The sequence below is a fragment of the Rosa chinensis genome, chromosome 5 (assembly GCF_002994745.2).
Source record: "Rosa chinensis cultivar Old Blush chromosome 5, RchiOBHm-V2, whole genome shotgun sequence".
In the NCBI taxonomy this organism is placed as follows: Eukaryota; Viridiplantae; Streptophyta; class Magnoliopsida; order Rosales; family Rosaceae; genus Rosa; species Rosa chinensis.
The window spans coordinates 77,614,762-77,631,637 of record NC_037092.1 but is presented as its reverse complement, the minus strand read 5'-3'; the positions used below and the strand labels follow the sequence as shown (position 1 = coordinate 77,631,637).

The 16,876-nt window shown below is 43.4% G+C and overlaps 2 protein-coding genes across 3 annotated transcripts; both read left to right on the top strand.

Annotated features, from left to right (window-relative positions):
* The first annotated feature begins 271 nt into the window (after positions 1–271).
* On the top strand, positions 272–1,216 carry LOC112164124. Its single transcript, XM_024300364.1, has 2 exons — positions 272–559; positions 674–1,216. The coding sequence occupies exons 1-2, from the start codon at positions 272–274 to the stop codon at positions 1,214–1,216; spliced, it is 831 nt and encodes a 276-aa protein (XP_024156132.1).
* A 6,827-nt stretch (positions 1,217–8,043) lies between these two features.
* LOC112167293 lies at positions 8,044–10,302 on the top strand. Of its 2 annotated transcripts, XM_040507003.1 has the most exons (2): positions 8,044–9,799; positions 10,001–10,302. In XM_040507003.1, coding segments are annotated over exons 1-2 (1,512 nt in total). In that variant the 5' UTR covers positions 8,044–8,288; the 3' UTR covers positions 10,002–10,302. The 2 variants fall into 2 exon arrangements, with proteins under 2 accessions (XP_040362937.1, XP_024160069.1); XM_024304301.2 differs by lacking the exon at positions 10,001–10,302 and having other exon boundaries at positions 8,046–9,965.
* The last annotated feature ends 6,574 nt before the right edge of the window (positions 10,303–16,876 follow it).

Genomic DNA, 16,876 nt, shown 5'->3' with positions numbered 1-16,876 from the left:
CCTAAACATCAAGAGTCTTTCGACAAAATCAAGGCCTATCTGGCGAGCCTGCTAGTGCTCATTCCTCCCAGAGCTAGATTTCCTTTAAAGTTGTATATTTTAGCAGCTGAGGCTTCCATTGGCAGCCTACTCGCTCAGGACGATGAAGAGGGCGTAGAGCATGCCATTTTTTTACCTCAGTAGGACATTCATAGATTGCGAAACAAGGTACACTCCAATGGAAAAGTTGTGTCTTACATTATACTTCTCAACGTGCAAGTTGCGGCATTACATGTTACCCTTTACTACTTGCATTATTGCTCAAACCGATCTAGTCAAGTATATGCTATTGCACCCTATCTTGAGAGGTCGTATTGGTAAGTGGGTGCTCGCCTTATCAGAATTCTGGCTACAGTATGTCCCGCAAAAGGCAGTCAAAGGGCAAACTATTGAAGATTTTCTAGCACACCACCCTATGCTGGACGTCCCCGCAGTGAGAGATTTAGAAGTCGCCGCTGAAACTTTAGATCGCCCTAACTTGGCGTGCTTACCGGAGTACGCCGCGCTATATCAAGCCATTGTCTCACTGCAACCCTAGGTACTATATTTCGATGGTTCGCGCACGGATACGCTAGCGGGGGCAGGGGTTGTTCTGGAAAACCTAACAGGCGATCGTTTTTCATATTCATTCTAGTTGGAGTTCCGGTGCACTAATAACCAGGCAGAATATGAGGCCCTCATTATAGGCCTAGAAGTGTTGCTGGAACTCGGAGTCAGAGACATCCAGGTACGCGGTGACTCTTTGCTAGTGGTCAACCAGCTTCGCGAGAAGTTCAGGTGCGTCAGCTATTTACTCGCCTTCTATCTTAAGCGCGCTCTTGAGCTTTTGGTCCAATTTGATGACGTGGACTTAGAACATATTCCTCGCGAGCATAACTTTGCTGCAAATGAACTCACTCAGCTGGCTACAAGCATTTCCTTGAAATATGGGGTTCGCGAGAGAATTCTCAAGGTTGAGCGACGCACGCTGCCTTCGTGGCTTGTGCGGCCTGACCCACCTGATGATGTAACGGTGGCTGTCTTAGATCCTATTAACGTGGATTGGAGTATACCTTTGATCGCTTACATCAAGCAGCCATATCCCACTGCAGATAGTAAGATCCGTTTCCTTGCACTAAATTACTTCCTCCGAGGTGATGAACTGCGACGACGTGGCGAAAACGGTATAGACTTCTGATGTGTGTATGGTCGCGAAGCAAAGCGATTAATGCGAGAGGCATATGCCGGCATGTGTGGAGCCCATCAAGCGGGTCCAAAGATGCACTGGCTAATCCGGAGGCATGGGTATTTTTGGCCTAGTATTTTGAAGGACTGTATCGCGTTTGCGAAAGGATGCCAAGATTGCCAGGCACATGGACCAGTCCAGCACGTTCCTAATATCCCCATGCAGCCTATTATTAAACCTTGGCCTGTGCGACACTGGGCATTGGACTTGATTGGAATGATTCATCCTCGTTCTTCTCTCCAGCACAAGTTTATCATCGTCGCTATTGACTTCTTCATGAAGTGGGTAAGGGCTGAACCTTTGAAGGAGGCCTCCGGCGCCACCATTCGCCAGTTTATCTTTCACAATATTGTTTGCAGGTTTGGCATCCCTGAGGTGTTGGTGTCCGACAGGGGGGCAGCATTCATGGGCGGTGCCGTAGAGAAACTCGTCGATGAATTGGGCATCCAGTTTATCCATAGCACACCCTATTACGCTCAATCCAACGGTCAAGCGGAGGCTAGTAACAAGATTGTCATCACCTTACTGAAGAAGATGCTTGTTGAGAACCCTCGCCAGTGGCACGAAACACTGTACGAGACACTATGGGCTTATCGCACTTCCAAGCGAAACCCTACTACCACCAGACCCTATGCTTTAATATTTGGTCATGACGCAGTTCTACCTTTGGAGCTCAATGTTCAGTTCCTACGCGTGCAGGATCAACATCATTTGATCGGTGAGGACTATGTCTAGGCTATGTGGCAGGAGCACGAGAATCTTAGCTAGAAGCACTTAGAGGCTTTGGACTGCTTAGTGAAGGAAAAGCAACGCATTTCTCGCGCCTATGATAAATGGACGCGCAGCTGCAATTACAAAGAAGTTGAGTTGGTTTGGAAGGCAGTATTGTCGTTTGGCGAAAAGTTAACCGGTCGCGGCAATGAACTCTGCGCTGGGAAGGACCTTTTGTGATTCACCGAATTCTCGATAGCAGAGCTTTTCACCTTAAGGATATGGACGGCGACCTCCATCGCAACCCAATCAATGACAGGTTCTTGAAAAAATATTACCCAAGTGTCTGGGAATTTGAAGACCCCCCCGATCCACCTGTATCACAAGGGGCAAACATAGTCTTACTATGTTCGCATCCTCCCCTACACTTAGGCCTCTTCAGTGGCCCCATTTTCATGTATTCGCTTCACCTAGTAAGACTAGGGGGGCAACAGTCTATGCCTTCAGGCCTTGTATTCGCGGCCTTGTTTTCTCTGACTTAATTTTTCTTTAATTTTTTCAACAATTTTACATTTAAATCTAAGAGATTTATTTGAGCAAATTTTCAATTCTTTTGATAGTAAGTGTTAAGAGTTTGAGCACGTTTAACATGGCCTATACCAGAGGCCTTACTATATTATGAAAAGTAGCGAAAGAAATAAGATAGTATTCATAAAGTGGCTTTGTGGCAAAAAACAATACAAGTACATTCGCGAAGGTCACATTTGCAAGACTACAAAGCCAAAAGTGGCTGAAACATTGGACTTCAGATCTCCTAAGAGTTTCTGGATTTTCTGCTAGGAGGGGCAGCGAGATGGTCACTCTTCCTCTAGCTCTATTCACCGTCCTCAGATCTGAGCTACAACTGCTATCATTTGTACTGCAAGGATAGGGAAGGAAATAATCCATCGCAACCCTTCCAGGTGGTTATCCTTTGGGATGAAGGTGGTCATCATGAGGAGAGCGCAACCCAGTTGCCTCAACTCGTTAGGAGCACACCGAAGAAGAGCGTTCGGCCTTGGGTGGCCTCCCACCCTTCTTCGGTTTGCTTTGCGCGAGGGAACCTAAGGAGAAGGACTCCCCAGAATGTGGTATCCCGCGTTAGGAGCGCCGCGTGTTCTTCAGCCTAACTGAAACTGGTGAATCCCATCCAGACTTTCTGAGGCCAAAGACATGCGGCTGGACCTGAGATTAGGCCATAAGGCCTACCCAGGACTTGAGATTGAGCCATAAAGCCTAAGATCTAGAGGCTGAGAGAGAGATTATGATGGGAAGATTTCAGAAAGAGAAGGAAAAGAAGTAAGGCCTCGCAAAGTTATTTCTGGATAAGCCATGGTTACGTGCATTCTCACTTCCACCAAGTACATGTATTTATAAGGCCAACCTCAGTGGCCTTAGCCCTTTGATGGACGGTTGAAGCAGATTCAATGCCGTCAATAAGAATTGAATGCCATGATCTCGAAAATGAAGGAAATTAAAGACGCGTGGGAAACGGAACCGTCTTCAACCGTCCCTTTTTGAGATTATCTTTTCGAAACGGTTTAATGAACAGATGAGGCAGAATTAAGTGCACACAAAAACGAAGTGAATGGGCTAAATAGATAACTAATATTAATACTGCTTTTGTTAGTACAAAATAATGGGCCTAATACTAGGGGCCTAAAGGCCTCGGCCTGTATAAGTTAGGCGGGGAAAATGTTCATCCAAACGGAAGCTGGCATCAGCAGCGGCCCGTTCCGCTTATTGGGTTGTTGCGCGGGCCTAGGCCAGATTATGAGATAATGCCTCATAAGCGGCTAAAGGCTGCTGCAGTAGAGGTTCCTCATAGGCAAGCCTGGCCGTCACGGCGGCTAGTTGGGCATGAAGGTCTTGAACTTGGGACCGAAGATGATTATGCGAGAGCCTCAAGTCCCTCATGAGGATGGCCCGTTTACCCAAGAAGTCACGCGAGGAGTCTGTCTGTTAGGCGAGGGCCTGATATTGTGCCCTGGCCTGCCTGTCCTGGGCCATCACGGCTGCCTTCTCATTTAGCCACCCGGGAAGATCCTCCAGTAGCTTGTCTATGTTGCGAAACTGGTCTTCAGTAATGGCATGCTCGCGAAGAAGAACTTAAAGGTACTCTAAAGCTCTTGCAGGCTCGCCAGGTGTCAGAATATTAGGGCCCAAGAGGTGGCGAAGACCTTCTCTAGCATCATCTATGACTCCAGGGGCAGTCACTTCAAGCACACGTGCCAATCGCTCTAATCTTGAGGGCGGAGCTTGCTGAGGAACATGAACATTGACAGGAGCCTCAAGAGGTTCCGCGATAGGGACTACCTCCGGTTCTGGCTCTAGGTTCATCACTCTCCCTGCTTCAAGTGCATGGGGGGCAGGTTCCTGATCTGCTATGTTTTCACTATCCGGTTCAGCGGGATTCTCGATAGCTACCTCCTCGACAGCGATAGCCACTTCCTCATTTGGAGGGACGTTTTGACCCTAGAAGGAGGCGTTATAATGTGGAACGGTTAAGACGGGAGTCGAAGGAGAAATGGTTACAAGGAAATGTACCTCTTCAGAAAAAGTCGCGTGAGTCACTGTTGCCATTTGTTCTGGGGTAACCTCAGCAGTGTCTGGAACCGAATCACGCGTTTCTTCCAGGGTGAGTGCGCGGTTGGTTATTCGTGAGAGGTGTCTGGAAGTGGCACTCTTTCCTCAGCCTCAGGAGAGCTGTCATCTAAAATCTCCACTGGTACCAGAGCCAACTGCTGGTCACTCGCGACTTTAGCAGGAGGTGAAAAGTTAGTTGAATCAGGCGGTACTTGGGCTTAAGAAGAGGCTTCTCCTCCAGCAGCAACAGATGATCCTTCCCTAACTTGCCTTGAGGACCTGTGATGAACCTACAAGTGAAGAGCGTTATAGTTTCAGACATAATGGTAAAATGAAAGGTTTCAATGCTCGCTATGAGTATGTACTACCAGGCAATCAGCAAGTGGTTCGTCTTCTTCCCACGGATCAGTCTGGGGGTCAGCGCGACTACGTTTTCAACCCAAAGCGGCGGCAATCTGGTAAGAAAAGGAGTCAATGTAGACTTTGAAAGAAAATGTCGAGGCATTAGGTTCTAAGAGGAACTCCTTACCAATTCCGGATCTTCATCATTAGAGGAGTCTTCGATTTCAGGCTCCGTCGCTATTGCTTTTTACTTCGCGGCCTGACCAGTGGCCGGGGGAACAACAACCGCTTGATTGCCGGAAGGCGGCATGCTTCCTTGCTGCATTGGAGTTCGAGTTGAGAAGATAAAAGAGTAAATAAAAAGAGGGAAATGGAGAACAGGCTGAGGGAGTTACCTTGTGAGAGGGCTCACGGATAACAATTCCGGCTTGAACAGGACCAGAGGCTTGCGCAGGTCGAGGAGCCGGCTCAGGTAGTGGGGAACGTGCTTCATCTTCAGGGAAGTGGGCAAGCAACTTAGTGTCAGCGTCATAGGGATACCTCAGATCTTGGAAGATGGTCACGAAGAACTCGTCATCCCTTTGCCTCCAGCAGTTAACAGAAACCTCTGACCACCATCGCTCATAGTCCTTACAGGCCCCATCGACAGGGTCGAGTTTATTGGCCCAGTTAGGAAGGTCGACCAGCGCGAGCATGCTTTGGGCTGGCGGAGGCCCGGTTGTGGGTCCAATTCTGCGCTAGGAAGTGTTGTAGTTCCAAGTATCATAGAGGGGGAATGGTACTAACTGGATCAGACCAAGTTGGTGGGCGAAGTGGTTGGGTGCGTAAAGCTCGTAACTGAGTTCATCAGCAGCGAGCCTGATGTCTGAGCAGGAGATTGGGCGGCAAAAGGCTAAACGATGTTCAAGTGGAGGCGTAAATCTTCTACTAAGTACTAAGTCGCAGTAGGGCATTTCGTGCAAGAGATACAAATATGTGAAGCACTCGGAGTAAGGTGGGGATTTGTACCTTGCTTCGCGGCTGAGCCATTGACCCAGAAGTGCGTCATCTGGTGGAAGTGGTGGGATATCGTCCCAGCGGAACTGCGGGAAATAGGTTTGAATCCAGAAGTCAAGGATCCAAAAAGGTCCAGAAATGCCAGTTTCGAAAGGGTGCATGGTGGCTTGGTATAGAGTACAGTAGAGAGCGCCTAGCACTGGTTGTCCGAGCCCTACGAGGCGGGCATTGTAGAGGGCTATGGCTAGGAAAGTCCAAGGACCATTGGGCTTGTTAGCAGAGGTGTAAAAGATGAATTTGCAAAGCCAATACTCAAGGAATGCAATCCCATCGGTCGGATTGTGCTCTTTGCGATAATGGGCCAGCCACCGTGGGTAAGAGCCGCTATGCGAACTATGACCAGTTTGAACCATTGTTGAAGTGAAGGTGACAGAGTCAAATTGGCCATGCACGTAGGGTTCGCCATCGATGGGTTGACCGGTGATGGTGAGAATATCTAGCAATGTGATGCTCATTTGACCGAATCGAAAATTGAAGGTGTTGGTGGCGGTGTTCCAGAAACAAAGGAAGGCGGCTAGAGGTGACCGATTGCCGCCGTGCGGAAGTTGAAAGGATAGATCGATGGTGTGGGTAATACTTGCCGCTTTCCAGCGAGCTAGATCTCGCGATCGTGCATCCCGATACCAGGAGAGCTCAGCCGCAGTGATGGTAGTGGGCCAGTTCCCTATTTTGGCACTGTACGGATTTGCACCCCAGCTTATGAAATCTCTAGGGGTCATTCGGAGGATCGGAATGGGCCGACGGATATGTAGGCTGTAGAGGGCTAGAGCGTCGTCTGGAATGGAATCTCGCGGCTCTGGACCCAGTCCGGCATGGTGGTTTGGAAGTCTGAGAAGTAAAGGTCTCTGAACATTAGTGTGGATGAAACAGCGGGCACCGATGCTGGTTCCCCATGTTTGAGCGGCCTTCTCGCTGAGTTCTTCCTCCTGATCGATGATCAACTTCTTAGGGGGAGCCATTTCTGGGTTTCTGTGAGGAGTATGTAGTTTCTGGGTTTAAGAGACTGGAAGGGTTTCTGATGTGACAGGTTTGAAGTGGTTGCGGGTTTAAATAATATATTTTGTGAGGAAAACGATACGACGAACCTACGTTTTGCAAAGCGAATGGACGCGACCTTCATTTATGACCTCGTTTTGGTCATCAGGCGTGTCGTCTAAGTCCCCTTCAATTAGTTACGTTTTCGCGGGTCTGATCTCAGGGCCTGGGGGGCAATGTTTGAGACCAAAAGTATTTTTGGCAAGATCCCTTTAGGGGATTTAGAGTAGCGGGCCTATTTCTGCGGCCCAAAAATAGGCCTACTTGAGTTTGGGTCACGGCTTCACCCATTCCAAGGTCCATAAGGAAAACGAGCCCTTATTGGAATCAGGTAGCAGAGATTGAATAGGAAACTTCAATCAATAATCTTTCTATGGCAAGGAGCAGTCGAAACCCTAGAGTATAAATACCAGGTTTCATGGACGAAAAAAAGACACAACTCTTCAATCAATCAATCTCAACGATTATCAAAGCCTCTCCGGAGCAAACCTACCTGCAACCTAGTTGTGAACCAGCAAAGCAAGGGTAAAGCCCTCGCAACCCAGCGAAGCTAAAGTCACGCTTTAGCAAACCTTGTGTTTTCTCCCAACTTCTCAGTGATTGCTCTGCTTAGTCTACAACACTAAGTATCGATTCGGTGAACACAAGAGATCACAACCAAAGCCCTTATCTGTAAGGCAAGAAGTCCTTTTTCGGAAGGCAGAGAAAAGAACCTCGTGACAAGGTTGATGCTCTCCTCATCCACAACGCTTGAGAAGAAGTCAGGTCAATGGATTCTCCGACGACTGCACCCCACGGTGCTGGCACGCCTACATACACAATCAAAAGAGACTGTTTGCAACCAGACTGGTTTTGGAGCCAAACATACTCCTCAAAGAAAAACAGTTGTCTAGTATTCTTTCTCCCATCTTAGAACACCATCAACAGTGTGCTAAGGATATGAGTTGTTTAAACTGGTAGTGATGAATGTAACCGAGATCTTAAGTTTGAATTGTTTGACTATTAGAAAAGAGAGAACCGAGTCCAAAACCATTAGTTCCTGCTGGGCCCATCAAGCCCATACAGTAGGCAAGCCAGGTCTACTTAGTTACACGCAACGGCTATATAATACCGGCAAATAGCCATTAGCCACTTGTACAACAACATCGTCTATTTTCCCATTATACCCTTCAGAGACTTTCCCTCTATTTTTTCCTTTCACAGTCTTCTTCCCTCTCGGAAACACCGTACTTGGAATTCTCTGGTTCTCTTCTTGATGGATCCTCCGACATTGAAACCCAACCAGCTAAGAAACATCCTCGTCCGCCTCCTCACCTTCGGCGTCCTCGTCCTCGCCGTCCGTTTCGCCTACGTCATCACCCTCGCCGGCGAGTCTTGCGGCTACAACGACTTCTGCTTCTTCCCCGACCACCTGAGACTCCGAGGCAGCGCATCGTTGGACCAAAACGCCGCCGTTTCGGGGTCCAAAGATCCACTTGGCGTCGACCTCTGGTCGACCAAGAAGTGGCGCAGAACAGTGGATTACTACTCCGCGATTTTCCAAGAACTCATCGCCGAGGGCTTCCTCGCCCCCAATTCCAAGGCCCTCTGCGTCGGGACCCGCGCCGGAGAGGACGTGCTGGCACTTAAAGAAAACGGCGTCGTTAATTCAATTGGAATCTCAGGCACCGCTTCTCCGCCGTTGATCCTCCCCGGGGCCCCTCACCGCCAGCCGTTCGATGAAGCCAGTTTCGACTTCGAATTCTCCGCCAACGGCTCCCTGGACCGGTCGGGTCGACCCGCGGATTTCGCGAACGAGGTCTGCCGGACCCTCAAACCGGGAGGGTTCTTCGTGGCCCAAATCTTCGCTAAAGACAATTACAGCTTCAACTCCTTTCTCGATTTGTTCAATTGCTGCAGACTCATCCGCACCCGCGACGTCGACGGCGTCGATACGACGTCGGTTCGCGAGGTCGTGCTCAGAAAAGAGGCGCAATTTCTCAACCCTAGTAAATTGGGGCTCGGTGGCAATTCCAGTAAAAGGTGCTTAATTCCGGGGTATAAACGGGAATTGATCCGGAAAGCAGAGCCGTTGATAGAGCAGGAGCCACTGAAGCCATGGATTGCTTGGAAGAGAAACTTGAAGAAGGTGAAGTACTTGACTTCAATGGCGGACATTAGCTTTAAGCAGAGGTATGTTTACATTGATGTTGGAGCTCGTAGCTATGGGTCTAGTATAGGAAGCTGGTTCAAGAAACAGTACCCAAAACAGAGTAAGAGCTTTGAGGTTTATGCAATTGAGGCTGATAGGGTTTTTCATGAGGAGTATAGAGATAAGGAAGGGGTGAGTCTTGTGCCTTACGCTGCTTGGGTGAGGAATGAGACATTGTTCTTTGAGATTACGAGGGATTCGGGTTCGAAAGATGTGGAGATGTCCAGAGGAATAGGGAGGAGGATTAATCACAATGTGAGGAGTTCTTCGAGTTATGGGGAGGAGGTGGATAAGATTAAGGGGATTGATTTTGTGGAGTGGTTGAAGAGGAGTGTTTCGGAGAGCGATTTCGTGGTGGCGAAGATGGATGTGGAGGGGAGTGAGTTTTATTTGGTTCCGAGGTTGATTGAGAGTGGAGCCATTTGCTTGATTGATGAGGTGTTTATGGAGTGTCATTACAATAGGTGGCAGAGGTGCTGTCGCGGTCAGCGGAGCGCCAAGTTCAAGAGGAGTTATGGTCAGTGCTTGGAGCTGTTCACTAAGCTCAGAGAGGCTGGAGTTCTTGTGCATCAATGGTGAGTGGTGAGTGGTGACCAGTGAGTATAGTAACTAGTTGTTGACTTGTAGGAAGATACTTTAGAATTTCCTAGTGTTCTTGCTTATTCTTTGTAGGGAGTAAGAGATTCAGAGCTGTTTATATGTTACATCCTGCAAATGTGAAATATTCAATGAAAGGTTCATTCTTTTTCCTCAATTTGGTGTCTTAATTTTTGCAGATATTGTACTCTGTTGAAGTAAATTGTTGCTTCAGATTGTACTACTTATTTTGGCTCATAATGCTTGGGTACTGCTGGCTTAGAAAGTAGTTCGGCACTTGTGTCACTATTAGGAGATGAGGAGAGCTACTCACTCTTCCCTACAGTATAAGTATTACTATGCTGGAGTGTAAAGTGTATATGCTCCAGATTGGAGTGCTAGAGTGCAGTGGGACAATTTCCGATTGCGTTCGTGCTCCCTTAAAAACTTATCATATTTGATGAGCAGCATGTTTCGAGGAAGCTTCTCTGGAAATGATGTTTTCCATTGTCTAAGGGAGTTAAAAAGCATTTCCTTTCAAGTACAGCATGTTTTGAGGAAGCTTCTCTGGAAATGATGTTTTCCATTGTCTAAGGGAGTTAAAAAGCATTTCCTTTCAAGTACAGCATGTTTTGAGAAAACGCAAAAGCACACTAAGATGCCTTTTTTAGCATTTGAGGATTTGTACCGAAACAGACTTGGAAGTTGCTCAGATAGATAATCCAACTGGTAAAAGCACAAAAAACATATAGAAAGTCAAAGTATGATGGAGCTCTTGGGTCTGGGATTGGGGTAAAAAGCAATATTTGCACATGAACAAAAGAAGCACAAGCAGCGCACTTAGTGTTGCATACATGTGGAGGATCTATGGAATAATGTGATGATATGTACACCAGGTGAGATTGATCATAATAAAAGATATGGGACTTAAATGTTTGATACAGAACGTCTTTAAAGACAAGAATCATAATTAAACTAGGATGATTATTTCCTAACGTAATCATGCAAATAAGTAGGAGGTAGTCCTTGAGTTGTCTACTTGGGCCTTCCTTCCTCTAAGTTGGAGGATACACCCGTACCATTAGGTTTCGAATTACTTTCCACCTCATCAATTTTTTCATATCAAAAGTTAGGGGTCATCATAGGCCGGGCTAGGGCCGGCCCTACCCTAAATTTTAGGGCTTAGGGTCGGGCCGGGCCGGGCCAAGTCAAAGTCAACAAAATTTAGGGCCGGGTAGGGTCGGGCCGGGGCTTAAATATGCTAACCCTTACCCGCCCGAAAAGTCCGATCCGTTAGGGCCGAAAGGGCTGGGTCGGGCCGGCCCTCAAATAGGGCCAAATAGGGCCGAAATGGGCCAAAAAGGGCCTTATTTTGTTTAACAAAAAAAAAACTTTATTTTTTTCTTCTCAAAATATGGCTTAATGGTATATATTGGTGATAAAAGACTCATTGTTTTTTATTGAACATAATTTATATTCATATAATACTTGTAACTTATAACATTTATTAATATTACTTAAGGTGGTTATATTCAATTAACTATCTATATAAATCTCCCAATATTAATTGTTGTGTAACAAAGAAAATAGAAATTAAAGAAAACAAAACTTATGAAATCAATTACAAAGAAAGAGATAAATTGCATATTATAGAAAAAAGAGAAACGTAATTAAAAAATAGAAAAAATATAAAAAAATTATGGCTTATTCGGGCGTGCCAAAAATTTCGAAATGGAAATTGATCAATCTGACAATGCTCATGGAGGGTAACAAGCCTAATAAACTAGTTATACTACATTACAAGGCATATAAGGATTATGTGCGATCCAAAAATTTTGAAATGAAAATCGACCAATCTGAAAATTCTCATATGTTTATACAACATTGATAGGCATTGTGTAAAGAAATTAGGCCGATCTGCCGTGAATAAGGCGTCCAACATAGCGGTCAACGCTTTACACAAGCAAACTTCCCTAAGGGGAGCGGCACCATGCGCGGACAAACGTTGCGGAATTTTGACATCCGTAAGTAGACCCCCTACCCATGAGAGTGTGGGAGCTAAAAGATAAAAAAAAGTGAATTGCCAAGGACCGGTTAAGAGCATATTTGTTTTATGTTCTATTTAGGGTTTTGAGTTGACAGGGTAGATCGAGGTCCAGCCGAAGGCGGAAATTGCTGAAATTTCTACCACTAACATATATTCATATGAAAAAAAACATCCAGCGGTTCATTTAAAAAAATTCCATTTCGTCCCCCATTTTGCTCATGGAGGGTAACAAGCCTAATAAACTAGTTATACTACATTACAAGGCATGTAAGGATTATGTGCGATCCAAAAATTTTGAAATGAAAATCGATCAATCTGAAAATTCTCATATGTTTATACAACATTGATAGGTATTGTGTAAAGAAATTAGGCCGATCTGCCGTGAATAAGGCGTCCAACGTAGCGGTCAACGCTTTGCACAAGCAAACTTCCCTAAGGGGAGCGGCACCATGCGCGGACAAACGTTGCAGAATTTTGACATCCGTAAGTAGACCCCCTACCCATGAGAGTGTGGGAGCTGAAAGATCGAAAAAAGTGAATTGCCAAGGACCGGTTATGAGCATATTTGTTTTATGTTCTCTTTAAGGTATTGAGTTGACCGGGTAGATCGAGGTCCAACCGAAGGTGGAAATTGCTGAAATTTCTACCACTAACATATATTCATATGAAAACAACATCCAGCGGTTTATTTTAAAAAATTTCATTTCGTCCTCCATTTTGCTCATGGAGGGTAATCTCAATCATTTAAATGCAATGTATAAAAATGCAATGTATAAGTTATACAATTTTAGGAGGCAAATTGGTATAGACTAACATATTTGTAATTAAATTTGAAATTTTTATCTTATATCTACGCACATCCATTGATGAAATATTTAAAAATGTGATGTAAAAAAATTAGCACGTTTTGCGGTTGTCACGCCATCGGTCAACCAAGAAAACATACAAGTGAATATGGTTGACCAATCTGATTGGGTTCGAAACTATGGTGAAATTGACTAAATTTTTAACCACACGCATAATTTATTGTAATAATCACATCCAACGGTTGATTTTCTCATTTTCTTTGAATTGATAGAGGTTGCTCTTTGGAGTGTATCATATATAAATATAGATTTATAAAAAAAATTAGTGTCCATTCTCTTTGGAGTGTATGATATAAAAATTAGATTTACATAAATTAATTGGGTTCAAATGTTCAATCTAATACCCATTCTCTAAAATAACATATTTCTTATTTCTTTTTATGTAAATATGTAATATAGAAAAATAATAAAAATAAAATATAAATTTTAGGGCTGGGCCGGGCCGGGCTTGGCCCTTTCGGGCTCAATCGGGCCGGGCCGTAGGGTAGGGCCGGGTTTCATTTGCATGACCCTTACCCTACCCTATTTGAGAAAGGGTCGGGCCGGCCCTCCCTAATGGAAGGGCCGGGCCGGGCGGGCTTAGGGCCCAAGGGCCTATCAAAAGTGATGTGTAAGGCCTCCTAGTGATGACATATATAGCAGATGCTATATCATTCGGTATTGAAATTTGGACTCAGTTATTATACTCGCACATGTCAAGTAAGGGACATATTTATACATTAGTTATTATATGTCGGGGATTAGGTGTTGGACCTAATCAAGGTAATCGGCACTAGGACAACTCCAAAGCATACAATGATATTTTATTCTAAATATTCACCCAAGGCACCAAGCCTAATTAAAACCACTAACTTATAAGTGCATGCCAAATGATCATGTCACTAATTATGGTCACGTCATTCAATAAGAAATGCACATATTGAGTAGCCAATAGTATGTCAGATGACCGTGCCACTAAGCATGGTGACATAATTCAAAGAAACATGTATATATATTGCCAACATCACACTCTTCTTAGCTAAAGGATTCTCAAATAATATTAACTTGAATACTCCCATAGCAAAAAAAAATTCTAAGTATTCTCAAATCAAAATTTCTTGAAGTTAACAACATAGTAACCATAATCATCTATCGTGCTTTATCCATTTATATTTTTACTGGTTTGTAGGATTTATACTTTCTATATTTTCTAACGTGATATGACATAGTTGTGAAATGAAATTTCTTCTGTGCAGTGGCTCCTTTTTATCATGCCCCTAGTATATGATGTGATTTTGCATGGTTTCAATAAAATTGGTGTCTTTTTTATTTTTATTATTGTATTGTACTCGTTTTTCTTCTTTCTAACACCCCCGTCAGATTATCAATTGACCCTATATCATTTAGATAGTTCTTTGTCCACACACTATTCATACTTTGGGTCCTAAAACATTAACTTGAGGGCTAGTTTGGAATTGTTGTGACTTTTACAAGAAATTATTGCTGATGTGTTGTGAGAATAATCAGCTGTGAATTAAAACAGTTTCGTGTTTAGTAATAATATTTTTAAAAGTGTTGTCAGTACATAAAACAACTTCAGAGCGTTTGGTAAATTCCAAGTAAAAGTGTTGTAGATATGTTTATTGACCACAAAGGACTTAATTTTTTTTTTCTTTCACTCCTTAACAATCGATTAGGCCTCATCATGGGCTGGGCTTTGACCAAGTCAACAAAGCTTAGGCTGGGTTGGGCAGGGACTTCAATATGTAAGCCCTTACCCGCCCTTAAGCCCCATCCCGCAAGGGTCGTGGTCAACCCTTCTAAATAAGGTTGGACCAGGCTTTTGTTTAACTCACATAAAACACAATTTTGTAACAACATAAACAAAACAAAAAAACCTCAATCTGAAAAATTCTTCAGTCATCATACTTGAGAACCTTGGTTAATTACAAATAGGGGAATTTGATTCTACACCCAAATTCGCACACCCCTTTTAGAATAAACCAATCCATAAGAGTGTTTTAATATACACCCAAACCAATTAATTAGGTTTATTCAAAATAAAAAAAACCTATTAAATAGGATAAATATTAAAACCCAATGTTGTTAAGAATTACTAAAGCTGCCATTATCAAATTCCCCATTCACTTATTAAATAGGATTAATATTAAAATCCAGTCTTGCTGCTAATGGAAGTCATGAAACGGCTGCCCATAGACGTTGCCCGGAATTACTCAACCCTTGATTCCAACAATTGAAAACTCTCCTCTGGGTTGGAGGTTATGTATACGTAATCTCCACATTCAAAAGCCTAATCTCTACATTCAAAGCCGGTATCAATATCTCCACAATCATGCGATTATGTTTTTGATTTCAAATTATGATTGTGATATAAATGGATAGCACAATCAGAGGTTGGTGGGTTGCCTTTGTTCAACTGCATATCCCTTTAATCCAATTGGCACGGTTGATGAGCATTGTGTTTGCTACCTATTCAATAGGTGTGTGTCTTCCTGACGAAGAGGTATTTGTTTTGTGATTTTTCAGGGTTTATGCTATTGAATATGTATAATAGACTCTACAAATTCTTGATTGCATGTTTCTTTTTCCTCTTATTGTTTCTCAATAGATTCTACAAGTTCTTGATGGCTAAAGAATACTCTCACCTAGAGTTTAGGTGCGACCTTCTCCACAATCATGCGATTATGTTTTTGATTTCAAATTGTGATTGTGATATAAATGGATCGCACAATCAGAGGTTGGTGGGTTATCTTTGTTCAACTGCATATCCCTTTAATCCGATTGGCACAGTTGATGAGCTTTGTATTTGCTACCTATTCAATAGGTGTGTCTTCCTGACGAAGAGGTATTTGTTTTGTGATTTTTCAGGATTTATGTTATTGAATAGGTATAATAGACTCTACAAGTTCTTGATTGCATGTTTCTTTTTCCTCTTATTGTTTCTCAATAGATTCTACAAGTTCTTTAGCCATCAAGAATACTCCCTCCTAAAGTTTAGGTGCTATCTAATAATAGGAATATCTTGACAAAAGGATGTTTAATCACGTTGAGAAATCTACGAAATCTAATAGGAATATCTACACAAACATATCTACTAAAAAATAGCAAATATATAGATCAAATCTGAAAGGAAGAGATATACAATAATTAAGGCAATTAATCTTTTTAAATAAGGAATATCTACACAAACATATCTCCTAAAATATGGCATCAGTTATATACTATAATTAAGGCGATTAATCACATTGAGATATCTAATAATAGGAATATCTACACAAACAAATCTACTAAAAAATGGCAAATATATAGATCAAATCAGAAAGTAAGAGATATACAATAATTAAGGCAGTTAATCATTTTTAAATAAGGGAAAATAAATTGATTGTATTAAATTCTAATTTGTGTTTATAACTGATGCCATATTTAAATTCAAAAAAAAAAACAGCTATATTTGAGGAATATTTTCCTTATTCAATCAGAATGTTACGTCCTGTACCTCAATTTACCAGTTTACTAGTCATTTGGACGGAAAACGACAATTACTTTCACTTTTTACTTTGTTTCGATACTTTTAGTGGCCCTAAAAGTTGACTTTTTGTTCAGGTCAAAATTTGAGAAAATGTTCTTCATGAAAGTTGTAGAGGACGTTAAACCGAGTCCGTAGACATGTGGTACACTTAAATCAGAGTTTGTATGTGAAAGTTATGGCCAAAAATGTTAAAGTTACTGTTCATAGTAACTTTCTATAAATATAGAAAGTTACTGTGGTGAGTTGCCATTTTTGGAAACCTACCCAGTTTTCTTTTTCTTCTTCCCTGACCCTTTTCTCCTCTTCTGCCCAATTCTTCCTTCTCCGGCCACCCACGAATGTATCCGGACACCGGCAAGCTCGCCTCTTCCTCCTTGTCACATCTGTGGTGGTGTTTTGCAGTGATTCGGCCGGAGGAGCTCGATTTTGAGCCGTGAAGTTCACTGTAGCCGATCGAAACTTTCGTCGATTTTCGGCGATTCCGGCAGTCTCCAGCCACCAAACAGGGGTCGAAGGTTCAGTTTTTGCCAAGGATCATTTTGCCCCTAGCCTTGAGCCACGATTTGCAGTGTGGAGGTCGAATCAACGATTTCAAATCCTAGGGTTCTTGGGTTTTTTTCTGGAAAAACTTCAC